We start from the raw sequence: 22949 nt of genomic DNA, 5'->3' as shown, positions 1-22949 counted from the left end.
TTCATCATGAATGCATGAAAGGCGTTTCTGATACTTTTGATTGCCAGTAACGGCATTCGTATTGAACCCTAAAAACGTTGATCAGCTCGATCGGTATAAAAGCATTGCACGATCAAGCCAGAATTGACGTCAGATAGTCCTTACCTGTGATCGGGAGTATTCCAAAAATAATATTCAAATTGTTTGATCGCCATCTGGTCTATCCGATGTCCATTTGGTCCACGACATAACCCACCACAACATATGGATCGGGAGCATTTGACGTGCTTCAATCAATGCAACCGGGAGAACCGCTCGACTGGCCCGACCCAGAAAACAGCGCCCGGAGATATTTGACCATTGCACAGGCCAAGATATAAGGTTTCAAAGGGTGCTCGATACCGTTGTCTAGCTGGATGCGGCCGGTATTGCACTATGGCGATCTCAGACTCATTCCCTATGGTAACACCAAGGTCCCTGGATGAATAATGAATACAAATATTGAATAAACGACCAAAACCCGAGATATCTCAGGTCTGGCAGCCAATGCATGGCGAGTGAACCAGACTTATCTCGGGTTTGGCAATTAAAGGGTACATTTTATTTATTTTTTATTTTTTTTTATTATCTCCCCCCCCCCCCCCTCCTTTTTTCCGATTTTTCTCCCATCCCACTGTTAGTCGTTATGCCAATTCCCAACCCCCTTCCTGGTTGTTGCGCACTCCCCCCTACTGTTGGTCCGAGAGGCCGGAGACTGTCACATGCTTTCCTCCGACGCATGTGCAGCCAGCCAGCAGCCAGCGCTGATTCTCACCGGGAGAGTGTAACGTGTGGAAGGTCACACTACCTCCCTCCAGATCCTACCCTCGCTGTGCAGGCGCCCCGACCGAACTGTAGGGGTCGCTGTCCACAACGCCCAGGACCTACCCATCAGCTTTCCCACCCCTAACACTGCCAATTGTGTTAGTATGAACGACCAGCCAAACTGATAGCAACGCCGAGAGCTGGATTCGAACCCAGCGTCTCCAGCGGTGATGGCGAGCGCCTTGCCCACTACACCACCTAGCCGCCCGATTTCTTTTATTTTTATTTTATTTTAATTTTTAAAAAAAAATTAATTGCATGGTTTGCGGTTTGCTAATTGCATCATTTCAAATTTCGATTTAAAATCGATTAATCGTTCAGCCCTACTTTGAAGTGAATTCTATAGTGTACTGGGAGCCAGTGCAGGGATGCCAGAATGGGAGTGATGTGACATGATTTTTTTTTACCTTGTGAGTAGCCTGGCTGCAGCATTTTGGATCATTTTCAGTTTGTCTGTGGATGATTTAGTGAGACAGGTGAAAAGTGAGTTGCAGTAATAGCCTAGAGGAAATAAAAGCATGCACGGACAGTTCTAATTCAGAGTGAGATGTGATGGAGCAGAGTTTTGTAATATTTCTAAGGTGAAAAAAGCAAGTGCGTGTACCGTGTAAGTGTTTTGACATGTTTGTCTAGGTTCATGGCCTGGTCGAAAACAACACCTAGGTTTCTCAGATGGGGGCGTATGTTTTCTTTGAGGGACCCCAAGTGGGTGGCCACTCTAGCTGCAGTCTTCTCAGCTGCTACGATCAGCACCTCTGTTTATGCAGCATTTAACTGGAGGAAGTTACTCCCCATCCAACTCTCAATGCTGAGCAGGCACTCCTGGAGAAGGCTGAGTTTCTCCAACTTATCAGGTTTAAAAGAGCAAAGTAGCTGTATGTCGTCTGCGTAGCAGTGATATTTAATGCCAGTGAATTTGTTGATGAGGAGGCCTAAAGGAAGCATATAAATGGCAAAAAGGAGTGGTCCTAGCACAGATCCCTGTGTTACCCCACATGAGAGGGGGGTGAGGTCAGATTTAAAGGGACCCACACCCACGAGAACGTTCTCTCCCTTAGGTAAGAGGCAACCCATTTTAGAGCGCTCCCAGAGATGCCCACCCACTCCCTGAGCCTGTCTAAAATGACGCTGTGGTTAACTGTGTCAAACGTTCAGGTCTAACAGGACCAGGACAGCATTCACCAGAGTCAGCGGACATCAAGAGATCATTTGATTGAAAAGAGCAGATTCAGTGGAGTGGAGTTTGCGGAAGCCAGATTGGAATTGTGAGCTGGTTGGCTACAACCTTTTCTAACACCTTTGATACAAAAGGCAGCTTGGAGATGGGTCTGTAGTTGTTATCGATGGTGGGGTCTAGGTTGGGCTTTTTGAGGAGTGGCTGTACGACTGCCTCCTTAAAATAGATTGTGACAGAACCAGAGGCTAGGGATGAGTTTATAATAGTGACTAGACTGGGGCCAACAGAGCAAAAAACTTCCTTCAACATGGATGTAGGAAGGATGTCTAGGGGGCTTGAGGAGGTCTTCATGGAGGTGACTAAAATGGTGAGATCATCCAGAGAGACAGGTGAAAAATTACTCGGGGGTGCTTGAGTGATGGGATGGAGGGGAAGGGGGATAGAGAAGGAGTGATGTTAGCCATTATATTAGCAACCTTGGTGACAAAAGATCGAAGAAAGAGGTTACAGTCCTCATTTGACAGCACTGGTGTAGGGGGGGGGGGGCTGACAAGTGTGTTAATGGTTTTAAATAATACGTATGCCGTTGGTGACGATCGAAGCATAGAAACCCGGGGCTGTCTTAAATATGTTAAATTATTATTATTAAATTATGTTCGATGGCACGAGCTTCGAACATAAAAGAAAAAATCGAAGCTTAAAAAAAATTATAAAAAATAAATGATTTCTTTTTTTTGCCTCAAATCTTGCGCCTCCATTCCAATGAAACAAAAGTAAGCGGCGCCTTCCCGCCTCCATTCCAATGAAACGAAAGTAAGTGGCGCCTCGACTCCACCTCTCTACAACAAGCACGTGGAGATTATCTGTGTTGAAAACAACAAGGACATGTCGACGAAGAAGTCATCAGACGTGTGGTTACACTTTAAAATATGCAAAGACAATGCCCAAAAAGCAGAGTGCCAGATATGCCAGAAGAAAATGGCATATCACAACTCTACAACAACTTTGTCAAATCACCTAAAAAACGTAAGTATCGTTGTACACGACGGCGACGCCACACAAAACATTAATAAGGCTATGCCTATGCTGCTATGACTAATGTGTTACCAAGTTGGCTAATTTAATTGTAATCATCTGCTTTTGTAGGTGCATTGTCTGATATAATTATGAATGATAAATTAAATATAATATAATTGTTTGCTTGATAGACGAAGGTTGCAACATAATTATGTAATATCATGTCGTTGGCTGTGAGAGCAGCCCCACTGCACCCAGGCAGCGCAGCCGAGTGAAACCTTGTTGGCTGCGTCACAGTCACGAAAGGGGCTACTTAATTAATTAATCCAATCCACTTTATTTATAGAGCACATTTAAAAACAACAAAGTTTACCAAAGTGCTGTACAAGTCCCACAACATAAGATAATAAAAAATATATATTATTATTATTATGCAAGAGCATATGTATTGTATTAGATAGCAAGTATTAGGTATATATCTCGTAAACTACATTTATATTGATTCAAATGGTTATTTACATTGGATGTTTACTGTTAATGCTTGTGTGTCTAATTTTATGTTATGTTTAAAAAATAATAAAAAAATAAAATACAAAAAGAAATATTATTATTATAATTTTTTTCTCAAAGCTTCGAATTGACAAAAAAAGCTTCGAAGGTCAGCCCTAGAAACCCCCCCCCCCCACCCTTTCATGCATGCATGATTAAACATAATACCGATAATATAGCATTGATTTCAGATTGATTGTTGATCCAAGCGAGGAATGGCACAGTTTCTAGTGATATGCACTAAACGCTGCTTAGCTGCGTTTCCTGGGATTACACAGAATTACTCTAAAACTATACTCATATTCACCACGGTATAAAACGGGAATGTATGGATGAAAAAATTATCAGTTTTTTGCATCTTGACCGGAAGAAACTTGACAATCGACTATATTATTAGATCCATAGCTATAATATTTAATATAGTTTTATTATAGCACTGCAAACACCGGCATGTATCCCCATTCATTAAAGTGCTGGCACATACGGCCATACGGCCCACAGCGACCTCTGGCGCTGAATGTGTTAATTGTGGTCGATGACATTAGTATTTCTTCTATTTCATGTAATTCTAGTCTTAGATTATTTTCTCTTCTAAGTGAATGTATAATGTTTCGCATTTGTAAATATTTAAAGAAATCGGTATTTGGGATGAGAATTCTTACACGTCAGAGGTACACGTAAGTTTCAGAATGGCTTAGTTGTTGGTTCAGTGGGGGATGATCTCGTGACATCTGAACTGGATGAATGAGCCAAAATGAGAATTAGAGACATAGACCCCACATTGCTAGAAAACAATGCTAAACACTGGAAAAGGCCATTTATAAGATAGTTCCCCTTTTAACTCATTTTCATACAAATTTATAAATTCAGGCTTCCTTTAGTCTGGGCTTCCTCTCTCCACATTTTTGGTTATTTTTGTTTGCTTGGAAGCTTACTTTTGTTTTTTTACACTTCGAACAGTCATTCATGCTGCACATACACTCTCATCCATGGACTGCTTACACACTGATACTCATCCATTATTGGCTGACATGTTTTGTTCGTTTGTACCTTTCGATAGTTATATTTAAATAAAATACTTTTTGTTACTTCTTAAATTGTGCCTGTGTCTCCCTTTTTTGTTGCAAGCTTGAGCCAGCTTGTAACAAAACCAACAGAAAAATGTAACAAGTCTTTCCTCCTTTGCCTTTCAGCCATATGCCACAACAGGATTAACAAGCAGCATCAAGGCTGCAATGCCAACAGTTGTCTTGGTGCTGGGCAGACTTAAAGGTTGCTGGATACTAGTAAGACTGTTGAAAGAAACAGGCAAAAAGTGATCTTAATTCATGATCTTGATCTGATAAACATATTACAAACAAATTATCAATAGTACATGGATTAATTGATATTGCTAATATAATATCCATTCCATTGAATATACTGAAAGACTGAATTATCTGTTCTAGTGGTCTGTGTACTTTTAATTTCTCCCCAGAACAACACAAACTAGGAACAACAATGATATTGTTACAAGGACGGATACAACCACAATGTCATATTGCAGGCAACTGCCTGTTGGGTTTTATCTCAGTATTTTATTAATGTTGGCTAGTTTTCAATGACCGTCTTTGGAGCAGATTTAAGCATTACATCACGCGCAGGAGTGTGTTATAGGAATTAGATCATGCCTAGGGGTGGTTGTTAGGCCAGACGCGCAGCGGAGGGTCGTTAGACCCCCCTAGGCATGATCTAATTCCTATAACACACGACTACAAGTGATGTAATGTCTTTTATACAATGGCCGAATTCACCCAACCTTATTGCTATAGAATAAACACACAGTAATTTAAGCATAATGGAGATTTATTCACACAACCATCCGCAGAAAAAGTAGGTCCAAAAGAAAGTTGCCTCCGTGTCTAGAAGCAGAGGGAGGTGCGGTGCTTCAGAGCATGCCATCTAACAACAAACTTCATATAAATCCTGCAATGTATTATTGTTTTGACAATGGGTCATGACAAACCAATTACATAATCCAACATTGTGTAAACAACAAACCTATTCCAGTTAACTATCTTTTCTTTATTATTCGTTACGAATATATCCATACTTCCATTGTGTCTGGGACATCCAGTGAAATCGCTTTGTGCGACAGTGTCCTTTTGCAGAGGGAGGTTGCTACAAAGCATGCCATCTAACTACAAACTTCATATAAAATGACTCTGTAATAGAAGATAACATGGAAGGATAAGATCAGGGGAGGAAATTAGGCCACTTTACTCGCCAAATGCGAGTATTTTTTACGTTTGGCGAGTGATTCATGAAGACCACTCGCCACTCTGGCGAGTATACAAAAAAATAAAACATTCTGCAATCACTGCACTGGCAAACGGTGCGCGTCTTCTGAGTGTTCGCTTTAGTTGACAGACAGTGCCACGAGAGCACTGCACAAGACCACCCGCGGACATATAATGTTTAATAAACGTTTGCGCAGTACTGGCCAACCCGCGGACATATAATAATAAAAGTCCCGCGGTACTACTAGGCTAGCCATCAGGAGCACTCGCAAACAGATAACGTTAAACACAGCAGAATATGGAAAACAGACAGACTGACCAACGGGGAACTGCATCCAACCCTAGTACAACCATCGAGTATAAGTTACTAAGGACACATTTAAATCAGAGGTGTAATGTTGTCTACTAGAACTGTATACAGTGGTTAGCTTCTAGTTAGCGTTATATAGCTGCTTGCTAGCTAACGTTAGCCCCGTATGCTCAAAGCAGCCAGCTAGGTGTATCTGTTATGACTATAATGTTTCCGAAAAAGCACCGGACTACGACGTAAGGTTAGACATTTTATTTCATGCTCAAAAGCCCCTGGCTTGCACATCGCAGTCACGAAAGGGGCTAGCTCAACCAGTGCACTGTGTGCATAACCATAGATATCTATGTGCACAACGTCAACAGCACACCAACCCAACTGACGTTACCACAACACTTGACGGTACTTTCACAGCACTGTCGTAAGACCACCGTGCTGTCTTAAAGGCACAGTGTGCCTACCCAGATGCATATGAATGAATGAATGAAAACTTTATTTAACAGATTGCAGAATGGGTACAATACAGTACGGCTCAATACATACAATTGTTAAGGGGATGCAGACCTGAGAAAGACGTTTGTCTTGTTTCCATCAGGGTCCCCCATTTTCAATTCATATAGACAACATTGACGCGGCTTGACATACAAAGAAGTAATTATCACAATTAGCGATTTTTTTTGTCTGGTAAAAAATCTGTTTGTCTGGTAAAAAAAATCAGATACTCGCCAGTTGGCTGGTAAGCCAAAAAGTTAGTTTCCTCCCCTGGATAAGATCAAGAATGAGGAGGTACTGAGAAGAGCGGATATGCAAGGAGGACAGCTGCTGGAGAGGTTGAAAAAGAGAAAGATGGAGTTGTGCGGGCATGTTCTGAGAGGATCCAGCGGGGAGATGTTCAAGAAGGTGGTGATGGGGAAGGTGAATGGAAAGAGAGGAAGTGGAAGACCAAGAAGAGGCTGGGTAGACGACGTCTGTGATTGGAGTGGAGTGAGAGGCGGAGTCACAGAGTTGGAGAGAAGAAGTGGGGACAGAATGGGTTGGAGAGTGATAGGCAACCTTCGGAACGAAGAAGCCACCTAATGATGATGAATAGAGCCACACTCTGTTATGCACAAGTTTACAGACATACATGACATACAGATAGACAGTACTGCTACATCTATACATTTATGACATCTATACATTTATGACATACCAGATTTACAGATACAGTACTGTTTTTTTGGGTGATTATGGTTTATTTACATTGAGGTTCTGGGGTCACGTGGAGTGTGTTATACGAAATACCCCCTCCACCCCACCTACCAATCTCCTACCTACCAACCTCCTCCAATGTACAGTTTCTTCGTCAAATGTATATACTCTTTTTTTTTTAGACTCTTCTTGTATCACAAATAGTACTGTATTTGTAAATCTGGTACGTCATAAATGTATAGATGTAGCAGTACTGTCTATCTGTATGTCATATCTGTATGTCACTATCTGTATGTCATGCATGTTATGATGCATTGAAAATGGGGGACCCTGATGTAAACAAGACGAAAGTCTTTCTCTGGTCTGCATCCCCTTAACAGTTGTGTGTATTGAGATGTACTGTATTAATTTGTAGCCATTCTGCAATCTGTTAATACAAATTTCAATGAATCAATCAATCAAATAACAACCGGTAACTTCACTGTGCTTCTTAAACAAGATGTAGCAGTACTCTCTATCTGTATGTCATGTATGTCATATATGCTATGATGAATTGAAAATGGGGGACCCTGATGTAAACAAGACGAAAGTCTTTCTCTGGTCTGCATCCCCTTAAACAATTGAGCCGTACTGTATTGTACCCATTCTGCAATCTGTTAATAAAATGTTCAATCAATCACCTATCTGTATGTCATGTATGTCATATATGTTATGATGCATTGAAAATGGGGGACCCTGAAACAAGACGAAAGTCTTTCTCTGGTCTGCATCCCCTTAACAATTGTGTGTATTTAGCTGTACTGTATTGTACCCATTCTTCAATCTGTTGATACAAATTTCAATCAAATCTGAAAAAATTAATAAATAAAAAAAACGTTATTTATTTTTTTGCGATTTTTCTTTTGTTTCACAATGAGTCATGACAAATTAATTACATAATCCATGTGAATGTAACGAACTAACATATTCCAGTTGACTATCTTTTTTGGAGGATTCTTGCATGCCATTGTATAATCACTTTTAAATCACATCAACAACTAAATTTGGAGCATAAAACATTGAGAACTTGAGAAAGACAAACTGAACGAATGCAAAACACACTAAATCTGACCTTCATTCTCTCTTCTCCAGGTACAATTGCTGCATTGCTCCCCAACAACAAGCACGAGATATGAATGAGTCAAGGCCTCACTGCTGTGACCAGTGTGGAAAGCGCTTCATCAAAAAGGCCACTTTTCTAAAACACCAGCGCATTCATGCAGGAGAGAAGCCTTACCACTGTGACCAGTGTGAGAAGAGCTTCAGTATCTCTGGAAACTTAAAGGATCACCAGCGCATTCATACAGGAGAGAAGCCTTACCACTGTGACCAGTGTGGAACACGCTTCCGCCAATCTAATCACTTGAAGAAACACCAGCGCATTCATACAGGAGAGAAGCCTTACCACTGTGACCAGTGTGAGAAAAGCTTCAGTAGATCTACAGAATTAAAGACACACCAGCGCATTCATACAGGAGAGAAGCCTTACTACTGTGACCAGTGTGGAATGCGCTTCCGCCAATCTGATCACTTAAAGAAACACCAGCGCATTCATACAGGAGAGAAGCCTTACCACTGTGACCAGTGTGAGAAGAGCTTCAGTCAGTCTGACAGCTTAAAGACACACCAGCGCATTCATACAGGAGAGAAGCCTTACTACTGTGACCAGTGTGGAATGCTCTTCCGCCAATCTGGAAAATTAAAGATACACCAGCGCATTCATACAGGAGAGAAGCCTTACCACTGTGACCAGTGTGAGAAAAGCTTCAGTCGATCTACAGAATTAAAGACACACCAGCGCATTCATACAGGAGAGAAGCCTTATTACTGTGACCAGTGTGGAATGCGCTTCCGCCAATCTGATCACTTAAAGAGTCACCAGCGCATTCATACAGGAGAGAAGCCTTACCACTGTGACCAGTGTGAGAAGAGCTTCAGTCACTCTGGCAGCTTAAAGAAACACCAGCGCATTCATACAGGAGAGAAGCCTTACCACTGTGACCAGTGTGAGAAGAGCTTCAGTCACTCTGGAAACTTAAAGGATCATCAGCGCATTCATACAGGAGAGAAGCCTTACCACTGTGACCAGTGTGAGAAGAGCTTCAGTCTCTCAAGCAGCTTAAAGAAACACCAGCGCATTCATACAGGAGAGAAGCCTTATCACTGTGACCAGTGTGAGAAGAGCTTCAGTCACTCTGGCAGCTTAAAGACACACCAGCACAGTCATACAGGAGAGAAGCCTTACCACTGTGACCAGTGTGAGAAGAGCTTCAGTGTCTCTCGAAGCTTAAAGGTTCACCAGCGCATTCATACAGGAGAGAAGCCTTATCACTGTGACCAGTGTGAGAAGAGCTTCAGTCACTCGAGCAGCTTAAAGAAACACCAGCGCATTCATTTATTCAGATGAACTACTGACACTCATCTTCAAACACCAGTTTCATGGTTTTAATAGAGGCCTTGCTCTCTAATCCTCTCTTTCAACACTAGTTGTCTCTATTCCAACATGGCTGCCTGTAACCAGACACACATAGGGGCCAAGGAGATTGCGTCCCTCCTAACTATTATTTGACATCTGTAAGCTTTGTAACATGACTCAGTAGGAAATACTGCATCTCTCTCGCTCTATCTCTACGTTCAATGATTTAAAGTAGCCAAACGTTAACACTATAAATACTAACTGGATAGTTGATGATATAAACATTTAATTTACTACATGCAGTGGAAAATGAACAAACGCGAGTTGAGTCAAGTAGGTACTATGCAGTGGAAAAGTGGCATTAGAGAATACTTCATAATGTTTCATGCAAGTATATACTGTATATATTTAGTACACATGATGCACACACCTTTAAAGTGTTATGTTTACCAGTGGGATGTTATAACATTGCTGATAATAAAAATGATTATTATTTTCTCACAGTAGTGTGTATATTTATGTGTGTGTATTTTTGGCTAAAGTGGATAGAAAACACAGTACTATGCAAAAGTCTTTATATAATATATTATAATTGTCTTGGATGTTAATAAAAAAAATCTGTATTAGTGTGTACTCTTAGATTTTTTTAAAACTTTTCATTTAATAATTTTTGAAAGCATCTTCATGGTTTAACTCTAACCAACAACGATTATATACGTGTTTGGCCGACAACCGTTGAACGCCAACCACGTATATATACGTTATTTGACCGTTTTTCCTTTTTTTCTATATTTGTATTCATTATTCATCCAGGGACCTTGGTGTTACCATAGGGAATGAGTCCTGAGGTCGCCAAAGTGCAATACCGGCCGCATCCAGCTAGACGGCCGTATCGAGCACCCTTTGTAACCTTGTATCTTGGCCTGTGTAATGGCCAAATGTCCGGTTTCACTTTTCCTTGTCGGTTGAGGCGAGCGGTTCTCCGGGTTTCATTGAAGCGTGTCGAATATCCCCGATCCATATGTTGTAGTGGGTTATGCCTTGGGCCAAATGGACATTGGATGTACCAGATGGCGATCAAACTATTGGAATATTATTTTTGGAATACTCCCGATCACAGGTAAGGATGATCTGACGTACATTTTTGCTTGATCCTGCAATTTTATACCGATCGGGCTGATAAGCATGTTTAATGTTCAATACGAATGCCGTTACTGACAATCAAATAATCAGAAACGACCCCCCCCCCCCCCTTCATGCATTCATGATGGAACATAATACCTATGATATAGATTTGATTTCGGAATAATAGCGTGTACAGGCAAGAAACGGCAACGTCTATAGTCGAATTGACGTATGAGGCTATAACTCAGCATTTCGGGAATTACCCTAGACCGCTCTAAAACCATACTTATATTCACCACGGTATAACACGGGAACGTATGGATGGAAAAATTCATTCTTTTTCACATATTGAACGATAGATAGTTACTTGGACCTCAATGTCTCTAAGACTAAGGACATGATAATTGACTTCAGACACAACCCCGATCATCAAGCCAGTGTAGCTAGTGTAATTCACGATGAGGACGTCCAGACTGTTGAATCGTACAAATACCTGGGAACTGTGTTTGATTGTTCAACCTAAATACAGAGTCTATTGTTAAAAAAGGTCAGCAGAGGATCTACCTACTGAGAAAGCTGAACTCTTTTAATGTTAATGCGAAGATCCTGAGCACTTTTTATAGTTCTTTTATTGAAAGCCTCCTAACTTTTTCTTTTATCTGCTGGTTCAGTGGCCTGTCCATTAAAGATAGGAACAGCCTACAGTATATTGTGAAAGTGTGCTCCAAAATAATTGGAGTAAAACAGAGAGACCTATGTTCTCTCTGGACGGACCAGGTGGTCAAGAAGGGGACGAGCATCACAAATCAACCCCTCCATGCTCTGTATCAGCGGTTTTCACTGTTGCCTTCTGGCTGCCGTTATGACGTCCCACCAAGTAGGACCAACCGCTACGCCAAATCTTTTGTCTCCTCAGCTATCAGACTTTTAAACACAGACAGTAGTCATTTTAAGTAGCCTTTTGCACTTGGTTGTCTGTTTTTACTTTTACTTTTATTGCTGGATTGTATCACATGGAGTGTTTCTCTTTTTATTTGCCGTGCTGTTGTTGAGATGTTTTGTTGTTTGTTTGTCTTTGTTGCTTGTAAGCTGCAAATATGAATTGCCCCACGCGGGACCAATAAAGTTGTCTGAATCTGAGATAGGTGATGTTAAATGGGCCATAGTATTGTATCCATAGCTAGAATATAGAATATAGTTATAGCTCTACAAACAAGGTGACACGGTCCTATCTTTTAAAGCATAGCAGTGCTATGATCGGCTCTGTCTAATTCCCGGCGGTCAATGAGTTAACCTCTTAAGCTGCAAGGGCCCATGTGGGCCCTCTTGAGGACAATTTGCCCACCGCCACTTTGGCGACAACTAGTGGCTCTGTGTGCATATTTTGTAATACAATATATATATATATCGAATTAAAGCCCCATTTGTTGCCTGTCGATAGCCCTTTCAGGTCACAAAATCCGTTCAGCAGTTCTCGAGTTACATGCCGATATTTGAGGCTTGCGCAAAGTACACGGTATTGCGCAAATACCACTCCGACTCTTGGGGCTCTAGTTCCGTCAATCATTTGGCGATCTCGAAAATGATTGGACAGGGTTGTAGCCAATGAGTGTGGCTTTCCAGTGATACCCCACCTGGGGATGTACAAATCAGGGATCTAGATGAAAAGTCACAAGCGAAAACAGGAAGAGAAAAACCGCAGAATGAATTGAAGTCTATGAGAGAACTGCATTTTCTTTTGTACACAGTTTACCAAAATCACTCCTAATCACTCATTTCTGAACGGATCTTTATGTAACCAACTAAGCCTCCAGCCATTCTGGGGAAATACTACTTCTGGAATACTAACTACAGAAAAAGGTTTTTCTACAACTCAAGTTCAGACCTATGTTACTCTATTTCATTAGCACTAAAGGTGAGTTTTCCTTATTGTATCAGAAACTTCAGAATGTCATCTTTCAAAAGTATAAAGTATAGTATTTTGGTTTGCAAAAAAAGTATGCAGTCCTCAAAAACGAAAACTAAAATGGCCAATCATACTATTGCTGTGTTTGTATCTGGGTGGGTGGTTGGCTTAGTGGTGAGAGCATTCGCCCGCAACCACAATCATTGTTGGTTTGATTCCCCATTGTGTTGTTTTGGACTTTCGTCGATGCAAAATGTAAATAACAAAATATTGTACTTATGGCTATAACATAATATACATTATGTACCTTTTTCCTGTGGTCAATTAGTAATTTACGCTTTCTGATGAGACCATGCTGCCATGATAGGACGCATACCATATAATTGCAACATCATGGGTTTGAATCAAGCTTAGGACCTGTTTTGCATGTCATCCCCCTTCTCTCCATCCCCAATTTCTTTTCACTCAGTCCTATTCAATAAAGCAGAGCATACAAAAAAAAAATACATTATCTATTATTTAAGATTCTACAATTTCTATTTGGCCCCGAGGTGTATTCTGGGAGGTGGTAAAAGGAAAGAAAGATAAATGATCTTTTTACTTTTCATTTTAATTATTAGGTAGTATAGGGGTGTAACGATGCGACCTCACAACGATTCGATTACGATTATTCAGGCAACGATTCAATGCATCATGAAATCTCTTCATTTGACCTCGATTCGATTAATTTTCGATACATTTTCTATCAGTTAATTCCCCCAAAAATGTTGAATACACAAATGTGGCTGGGGGAACTGATTCACTCAACATGAATGGACTATAGGTCAATACAAACAATACACACAAAAAAAACATAAAAGAAAAGAAAAATTTATAATCGATTCTAACACATTGGAATCGATGCATTTCGATTAATCAATGCATCGTTACACCCCTAATTACCACTGTACCTTCTCTGATGGAGGTATAGTTCTTATATGTGATGATGTCTGGCAACTTATTTTATGTTATGTTTTTCATTATTGTATTAAAAAAAAGAGAGAGAGAACCATGCAGTATATGGACACTAATATTATGAGTATTGCTCACACAACACCTTAAAAATTAAATACAATTTTAATTGGAATTGAATATAAGCTTGTGATTAATGAGAGATATCTGAAGAGCATCAAAAGCACACTTTAAATTTGATTTCAAATTAATTTAAGCTTTACTGACTAATGTACAGTTGGATGCTGTAGATTCCATACATGGAGCAATGTTGCCACCCTTTGGCTCAATCAAGAACTGAGAGCAAATGAGATAATAATGTAATTCATGCCCATTTTGATACAGAAACATTGATTTTAATTCACAGATTCAATTTGAAAGCAGAGACAAACTACAGTGTACTTTGTTATCAAATCATTTGATTGTGATGGATGGCTCTGAAGCTGCTTAGGATTGTACAACCTGAAAATCATTCGGATGAGAAGAAAAAGAAAAAACGTTAAATATGGTGACATTTTCTGATGTGCATGAGAAATAAGCAGTTTAAGGGAACATTTTATTCAACCTATTCAAATGTTGAAAATATGTCTTCAAAGTAATGATGTTTCACATTAATCAACCTACCAATAAATCAATCAATCAATTTGGACATAAAAGCAAGAGTCTCATGTAACCATAGAAGCAAGAAGAGGCTTACAGAGTAGATCCAGTCTTGGAAGGATGAGACTCTGGTGAAGACTGTGGGTTTGGAGACCTGGTTGCAGTTGCCAGATGGACCATAGCTGACCACACCATGGACCCTCCAGGCTCCATCAGTGAAGCAACTCAGTGGACCGCCAGAGTCACCCTGGGACAATGAATGAGAGTGGACAGGTCATGATCCTATTTCCAGAGGCTAGAGGAAAGTTTAAAGGGGAATTCCATTCTGGGTCTCTTGTATTTGGTGAAAAGTTTACAGAGTAAAATGAGCTCACAGTCAGTTCTGTATGTATCGTCAAGCCAGAGATATGGTCCTAAATTACTGTGCATGCTACGCTACAGCTTCTGGCTTTATATAGAACTTCACTGAGGTGAAAAAGAGCGGACGTCAAACAATGCCAGTCAAAGGTTGTGTCCTACTAAACACACACAAAGAGGGACGACTGAGCTTTTACTTCTGGCTACCTACCTGGAGAGAGAGTGGGAAGCTGATTGAAAGAGACAAACGAGGTATCAGGAAATTAAAATGACCCGCCCATTGTACTTCTTTGAAATTGAGTGAGCTAGTCTTCATTATGACGTATACTGTAGCTTTACCAAATTAGCTCCTTCCACTGCCGATGTTTCTAAGCAGAATTCTATATCATGCTAGCTTCCGCTCAGCGTCATATTGCATATATCTCGCTTCAGTGTATATGCACTGAATACATTTCAAAATGTACCTTTACATACCAACATCCGTCTGGCCACACCCCCATCTGCTACCTATATAAGCAGGGGTGGGGCCACACACTCATCTCCTTCTCAAATTTCACCACAAGGAAGTGCCTGTTATATACCTCACTTGACGTGGGAAAGAAAGTATTTATCTGAAGAAAGGAAACAGAAGACAAGGAGATACGTTGACATTATATCTTTATTTTCTCTCACTATTTTCGAGAAAATACGGCGATATTGTCTTCGTCACTGGAGTGTCTGGAAGATGATGATCATTCTGACCTCCACCGGCTTTTTCGTATTAGGGGCTCGCGCCGCTGATGTACTCCCCACCTGCAGTCCTCCTTGCTGCGGCTGGATAGGTATTGAACCTCCGGTTATACAGCTGGACTGTGGGAGGCACTGGCTGTTGTGAGAAACCGGTTTGCTTCCGAGCTGGGTGAGTACTGTTTTGCTTGCAAGCACTAGTTGTCTGTTAACGCTGTGGGGGTTAGCTGACAATTTTACAAAGGCCGGCCCCGGATTGGGGTCCTCTGCTCGGCTTCTTAAGCGGCGGACGGAGGATCTTGGTCTGACGCCCATGATGGTCAACCTAGTGGGCCGCGACCGAGAACTGGTTGAACCCAGGATTCTCTGGACAAGCGGATGCTTCTCTGTCCCGTGCAGGCCCCATCTTTCACATGAATGTGGAAGTACACCCTAACAAAGAAATGTGGGCATGGATCTTCGTTATCGGAAGATCCATGCTCAAGTCGGCTGCAGCCTGGATGGGAATTGTGCCGGCTCCGCTGTATGTCTGGTAAATCACAGTTGAAAACTGTGTTTGACATTTCTTTTTCTCTTCCCTCTTAGGATGGGGAGGGACTCAGGTGGCGGCCTGTCTGAAGTGTGGCTTATTATGTCGTTGTGTACAGCTCAGGTGATAGCTGCTTAGCTGGTGTGCTAGTTTGTGGCCTACTGTTGTTAGCCAGTCAGCTGTTAGCTGCTGCGCTAGCTCGTTGTGTTCACTAGGCTAGTGAGCGTTAGCTTGTTGCTATCAGTCGGGCGGCTGTTGAACGTTACTGTGACTATAACATGCCTTAAACACTCTGACTACGACGTCATCTTTGACAGAGGATGTTAGTCGACCCTACACCCGGGTGCCATGCCAGCGAGGACTTTGTCAACATGGAGAACGGCGGCTGGGTGGCGTAGCGGACATTACCCTCGTCACCAACGCAGGAGATGCTGGGTTCGACTCTGTGTCCCGTTGACCAGTGTTGCAGTCCTCTCGGCCTGCGCTCAGGGTGAAGGTAGGAGTCCTGACCGGACTTTAAACACTTCTTCTTTTCTTCCCTTCTAAATGTTTTGTAATAACGATGTTTCCAAAACGTGTGTTGCTGCAATACATTGAGGATACGATGCGTGTTGTGTGTGAATTGTCTTGTCACTGGTATAGCTTCTCTCTCCATAGAAAATCTGCGTTGTTTTTTACATGTGTAAAAATGAACTGGTTAGTTGTGATGAGAACATGTGTGTTCATGTAACGTTTGTAACGTGGGTGAACTCACAACTAAGAGGGTTAATTAACCTGTGAAGCTATGCTTAGTGACATGTGATTGAGGAATGAATCTTTTTCTCAGCCTGTGATGACAATGAACAGCATGTTCACATATTAACAGGGGTACCTGTTCAATCTGGTCGTATCAAGGGTAAGGTAGGAGGGGTGACCCCCCCGGTTTCCCTGGGGCTTCCCCCCTCCTCTCAGACATGTTTGTTTACAATATATTGTGTCACTGTGTTTGTGGGGATACGATGTAACCCTCAGCTTAAGTTGCTGGGGTTGTGCTTCCGCTTGAGAAACTATTCTTTTCCTAAAGAAAAGGTTGTTTGGTCACTTATCATGTGTGCTTAGCAAGGCCTGTGGCCAATACGTAATCAAGGACTTATGTTTCTCTCGTTATGAAAAACGGCGTTCCTCTGTAGTAAGAGTGTACTTTTGCCATTTTTTGTTGTGATGAAGGGTTGTGTGTGTCGTTGTGATCTACAACTGGGTTAGGTTTGGCCCACAGAAGCACATGTGTAAGTCTGGACCGGGGCTCTTAAAGGGGCCCTCTCTGTTCTGTGTCTTTTCCTTAGTAAAACTCAGATAGCAGGTTAGCACATGAGCTATGTGAAGCTGTTAGATGCTTCATGTAGCATGCTATGACTGGGTCATGCTCTACTTTGCCATTACATCGTATCAGGGGTGAGGGGTCGTAAAGGGGTGAACTGGTAATCCTTTCCTCCCCTTTTCTGATTGGTCAGGGGTTAAAACCCCCTGTCCTTCAGGGTTCCTGTCACGTTGCTGTTCGGCACGTTACAGGGTAGGGGGGGGGGGGGAAGTTTCCTGGTCCCACGCCCTGAAAAATTGGGCGTGTGCACCGCGGGGCGTGTGCACTGAGCGCGTCTCTATTCAAGTTTCTTTAATCAAGTTTCTTTAATAGTTGTCATACAGAAGTACAGAATACTTTTATACAAAATGCTTCTTACTGTTACGCTCCAGAGACTGTGCAAGACAAGATAAGTATGAAATAAAATAAATATTGGTAAGACTTCCGTGAGTTGTTCAGGTTCCATGTTATGGATCTGTTTCAGGGAGTTGTCAGAGCTCCTCCTCACGAAGCTCCTCCTCAGGGAGAAGTGCCTTCTGTGAGTTCGGACTCTCCTTCCCAGTGAGGGAGCCTCCTCAGAGTTTCAGAGCCTCCTCCTTGTCAAGGTGAGTAGAACTTCAGAAAGGAGTTCTGCTCTATTGTATGTGTATTCAATTCGATTATTGAGTGTGTATTGGTTCAGTGCCTCCTCCTCGGAGAGCCCTAACCCAAGTGTTACATAGCTCAATGTTGCAATATTTCTTTTCAATCTATACAGCTCGCGTGGGAAGTCTCTCTGGGGATTCCCGTCTCCTCCCTGTGGCGAGGGTGGAGGGATGTAAAAATGAAAAAAATTTTACCCTCAGCCGCGTCACGTGGGATTCATGTCAGTCTGTGTTTCTTTCTTTTTTAATAAAAAGAGGAAAGAACATGAAGCACGACGGCTCCTTGTCGTTCTCCCAGGCGACTTGGAGGAACAATGTCTGGTGTCTTGTTAGACTATCCATTGATGTGTTTGGGTCTTGACACGTACATAGTGCTGGCTCGGGGTGTTTCTGATAAGAATCACGCATGAGGCTGGTACGCCTTGGTTGCTCGTTATTAAAACGGCGTTTTTATAGGGCAACTGGGATGGAGGTTTTCTCTTCCGAGCGCCTGTTACTAGGTCTCGACAAATTCTCGTTCATATCTGGGGTTTGTTAACGGAATAGATCAAAACATAGGTAGAGGGGTATCACGCCCTTGGGGTGGGCCACTGAGCGCGGTACGAATGGGACCGTCTGGGTGGCGCCCTCTTTTCATGTTTTAGATCGACACGCGTACCTACCCCCTCTCTTGGAGTGGGGATGTCGGCGTGATTAGGGCACGGGACTGGTTCTGGTCACGCTGGTCCAGGTCAATTAACCCGTTGTCCGCCGGGGACGCAGATCTGCTGTTCTGGTACGCTGAGAGACTTGTGCTTTTTTCGGGGGGAAAAATGCCGGGTCGGCCCGGGTGTCACAGGGTTGGGCGTTATGGAGGCCCTTTGTTGGGTACATATTGTACCCTGCCCTATCATGAAGGGGCTGGTTCTCCATTCTTTTCGCTCCTCTCTTACGCATGGCGAAGAGGGGGCTGTTGGGGTGGTCTTCTGGACCTCCTCTGGCATCCCTGTGTGCTTCCCGGGCCGCCGGGCCCGGTCCGAAGTTGTGTTTCGTCGACCCGTAGGCCTGGAATAACCCCTTTTTGAAAACTGAAACACTTGTACTGCGGTATAGCCAGTGTATACCCGCAGGTGTGTTTTGGAGTTTTTTCTTGAGGGGTTATAGGAACAACCACTGCATGTGGTACCAAGAGGGTGGTTGATTCCCTGGTGTGTTGGAGAAGAGTCTACTCCCGGGTTACCCGGTTGAGTGTGCCCCTGCACGTTCATGACGTCTGCCAATCGTGTCAGCCTTCTCTGCCTCGGCCCCTCTGGGTCAGGGTTTTTTGGTGGAGGCTTTTGTCATGGTGTGCAACAATGCCAGCATACGCCCCTTCCGCCGGGGGTGCTGTTTTCAGTTGCCCCCTTTGGCGCCTGTCTTGTCCACAGTGCTCCAGGCTCGGGTCAAATGCCTGCTGCCTGGATTGAGGGATCGACCCCTTCTGGTGGTCGTCTCCCCGGTGCGCTGCCTGGTCCCGCTGTAGTGTAGCCTCTTGAGTGCTTCGAGTTACAGCCATGCTGACTGCCTGAGTGTGCCAGGGTCAGTGTGCCAGGCGGTGTGCTAGTGGGGGGAAGGGCCCGCTCTTGGAGGGGCCCTGTCCGAATACGCTGGCGATGTGGGGGGCGGTGTCACTAAGTGACCGCCTGGTGAGGTCTTGATGCTGTGGCGTCGTTGACCTCTCCGGGCCCCCTTTTTCCGGGGGATCCAGTCCCTTCAGTGGGTCTGGGTCTTCCTTCGCGCTCCGCTGCTACGGTCTTGCCACAGGGTTGAGTTGCTCTTGACCCCGTGATTTTGGGGGCAGTAACGAGGTTTGTTCCTTCCGTTCGTTCCCTGGTGGCATGCGGGTTGTGCGTGTGCGTAGTCGTGGGGTCAAGCCACGGTCTGCTCACCCTGTGCGTTGAGTTGCTCGAGTTTCTCTTCGCACGGTCGGATCCGTCTCCCTCCCGTCCTCCAATAGGGAGGGTATCCTCCATTAGGGAGGGTCGGGGGGCTCGGTCCTCTCCGGTCTGATGGTTGTGGGGGGCCTCAGCGGGGTACATTTGTCAAGCTTTTAGCTCCCGCTCAGCTCCTGTTATGCAATATGACGCTGAGCGGAAAGACCAAGTTCTATGAATGCTAGTGACGCTCAGCGTCTAGACACCACTGCGGCCCTTGATTTTTCATTGTGGTGACATTTTTTGGGAAGGAGATGAGTGTGTGGCCCCACCCCTGCTTATATAGGTAGCAGATGGGGGTGTGGCCAGACGGATGTTGGTATGTAAAGCTACATTTAGAAATGTATTCAGTGCATATACACTGAAGCGAGATATATGCAATATGACGCTGAGCGTCACTAGCATTCATAGAACTTGGTTATATTCATAACCTTACGATCACGTTCTCTTCACAAAGAGAGAATTAATCAGTTATGCCTCAATCTGCTAAATTAGTTAAATGTTGCTTTGCGGTGGAATTTCCCTTTGACAGTTGATGAGGCACTCAAGTCTTGACTCTTAGGCTTGTGAGTCCAGACCCAAAGTACATACCTGACAGTGTTGGAGTAGTTAACTGCATGTAGTTCAATTATTATATTTGTGAATGAGTGACCTACGATCATTCAGTGGTCCGCAGCTGCGATCATTTGGCAAGTTAAGACAACCTCTCCACGCGTTAAAGAATCCGGGGGTAACTGTCATAGGCTTTCTTTAAGAACTTAAAGAAAGCCTGTCGTAAGAGAAAACGTAAGACAATGTTGGTGAATGAGGTCCATTGTTCTTTGCGGGTATTTTCTCTATGATGCGTTGAAATGAGGGCGAGTCAACTGTGGAAATAGGTAACATCTCATCAACAACACACATAGCCATCCACTCATGGTTGTTTTGCTGGAGTAAATCCATCACTGGCACTGGTAGAGGCTTCCCTGTCAGCATCAGTCTTTTTTCACATTGTCGTGCTGCCGTGTCGGATGCTTCATCAAATACCGATGGACTGCATATAACTCATACAATGTCATACTTTTCCACAATGTAGTTTGGATGTAGTTGAACAACTTTTTCAAAGTAGTGTTAGTATGACTACATTTTTGTTTTATAGTGGTTAAGATTTAGTTTAACCTCTTTCATTGTGAAGCGTAGCTAGTAGTTTGTGGTAAACTACAGGTTGAGAGTAGTTTCTCCAACACTGGTTTTGTTGTTTTGTTAGAGAGCTCTGCTCCCGTACCTGGCAGCCTGATGTGATTCCGTCTCCTCCAGCACAGACCATGGTTTTCAGGGCGATGCTGCCCCACCACTCATGGGTGGAGCAGATGGAGTGCTCCACAACCTTGAGGGATGCCTCCTGCAGAATGTCAGGAACGCTGCCTCCAGCTAACAAAAAGAAGAAAAAAATAATAAAAGAAAAATGGATGAGTGGGAAATAGAGCGCCTAGTGAGTACATCACTAATACTCTTTACACTGACCATATATGGAGTGTCAGGTCCACTCTGAACACCGGGTGCATGGAAGAGGTCAATGTGAATGAATATAATTTCAAACTATCATGCCCTCAAAGATCTGTGGTTATCGTAGTTTTTCCAAAGGTTTCTATTGCCTAAGTTTGATACCAGTATAAAAGTAAAGTAAAAAAGGTTATTTCCTTTTATAGTAGAAGCTAACATTGAAAAACCAATGGCAAGGGAAATGTTGGCATTAGCATTTACATTTCTAATAACCTATTAACATAATTCATCAAATACACCAACTCATTTACATAAAATACCTTGTTTTTGAACCAATCAAATGCTAAAAGTTAAAAGAACACAACCACTGATAACAGACAAATGCCATTCATTTTCGCCATAGAAAAATTCACTTTAGGATCTGGATGTTCAATATCAAGCCCAAAGTGATATAGTCACTTAATGGTCTGTTATTTACAGGAATGGGTGTGTAAAAGAAGTATGGGAATATGTGCACGTCTAACAGTGTGCTTGTGTTTGTGTTCGTAAAAAACAGGTTTATGACTCTTTACTCACAGGCCAAAAGCCCCCAGCCAGTGATGTAACAGGGGAAGTCGTGAGGCAGCGTTTGTTCAGGAGCGGGCAGATCAGCAAGAGCCACAAAGCCGTTGTCATAGGCAGGGTTGACCAGCCTCATTATAGCAATGTCATTTCTAATAGACACATCAAACAATATCATGTAATTACATTCACTCATCATCATCATGATAATCATCTGCCTCAGAAATATTGGCACACCTATACAGAAAACACTACCAATACTTGTTATTCCAACTCATTTGCTTTGATTAGGAGACATGGAGTGGCTTGCTCCCACTTGCCCATTGCCGAGTTCACCAGTCCAGCCAGGATGGACGATAATCTTCTCCACAGAACTGAACTGCTCACTGCCGTCGTCCTGGGAGAGATCGTACTCCCCTAACACAGTACGGTACAGACTACCCTCCATGCTGACAGGGGAAACAGAGGACAAAACACACTGTGATTACTGAAATTAGATTTAGATAACCATGTAACATGTGTTACTGACATGAACATTTTATCGTAAAAATTAAATGTATACTGTATATCAAAATATTTTTTCGGTAAAACTTTTCATAGAAAAGGAGTGTTCACTTCATGCATGCATATTAATGTCAAATAAAGCTAGTCATTTGATTGGTTGAGAACCTTTACTGTATTGGCTGACTTCATGCAGTAGAATGGAGTGGTATCAGTGACATCACTGGGGAACCATTCCACATCTGCAGTGCCACTTGAGAGATGCACACTGTTTAGTCTCCATGGGTTCAGAGTGACAATATGTCAGATGAACTGAGTATTACCCCTTTCACTACCTCACTACCGAAGGGTTAACCCTTTCACTGCGACACTACAGAAGGTTAACCCTTTCACTGCCACACTACAAAGTGTTAACCCTTTCA

At 42.9% G+C, this 22949-nt stretch overlaps 1 protein-coding gene across 1 annotated transcript in view; it reads right to left on the bottom strand.

The window, feature by feature from the left end:
• LOC311237854 (chymotrypsin-like elastase family member 1) overlaps positions 1-22474 on the bottom strand; it is a gene marked incomplete at both ends in the record, with an annotated part of 72058 nt that extends 49584 nt beyond the window's left edge. The window contains 4 exons of the mRNA XM_084325831.1: positions 14514-14686; positions 21248-21393; positions 22042-22178; positions 22347-22474. Of these exons, the coding sequence (XP_084181957.1) occupies positions 14514-14686; positions 21248-21393; positions 22042-22178; positions 22347-22474 (584 nt within the window). The remainder of the gene's footprint in view (positions 1-14513; positions 14687-21247; positions 21394-22041; positions 22179-22346) is intronic.
• Between the last annotated feature and the right edge of the window lie 475 nt (positions 22475-22949).

The sequence above is a fragment of the Notolepis coatsorum genome, assembly GCF_963971535.1.
Source record: "Notolepis coatsorum genome assembly, chromosome: 12".
In the NCBI taxonomy this organism is placed as follows: domain Eukaryota; kingdom Metazoa; phylum Chordata; class Actinopteri; order Aulopiformes; family Paralepididae; genus Notolepis; species Notolepis coatsorum.
Note: the sequence above shows the minus strand (reverse complement) of the source record. Positions and strands in the feature narration are given on the sequence as shown.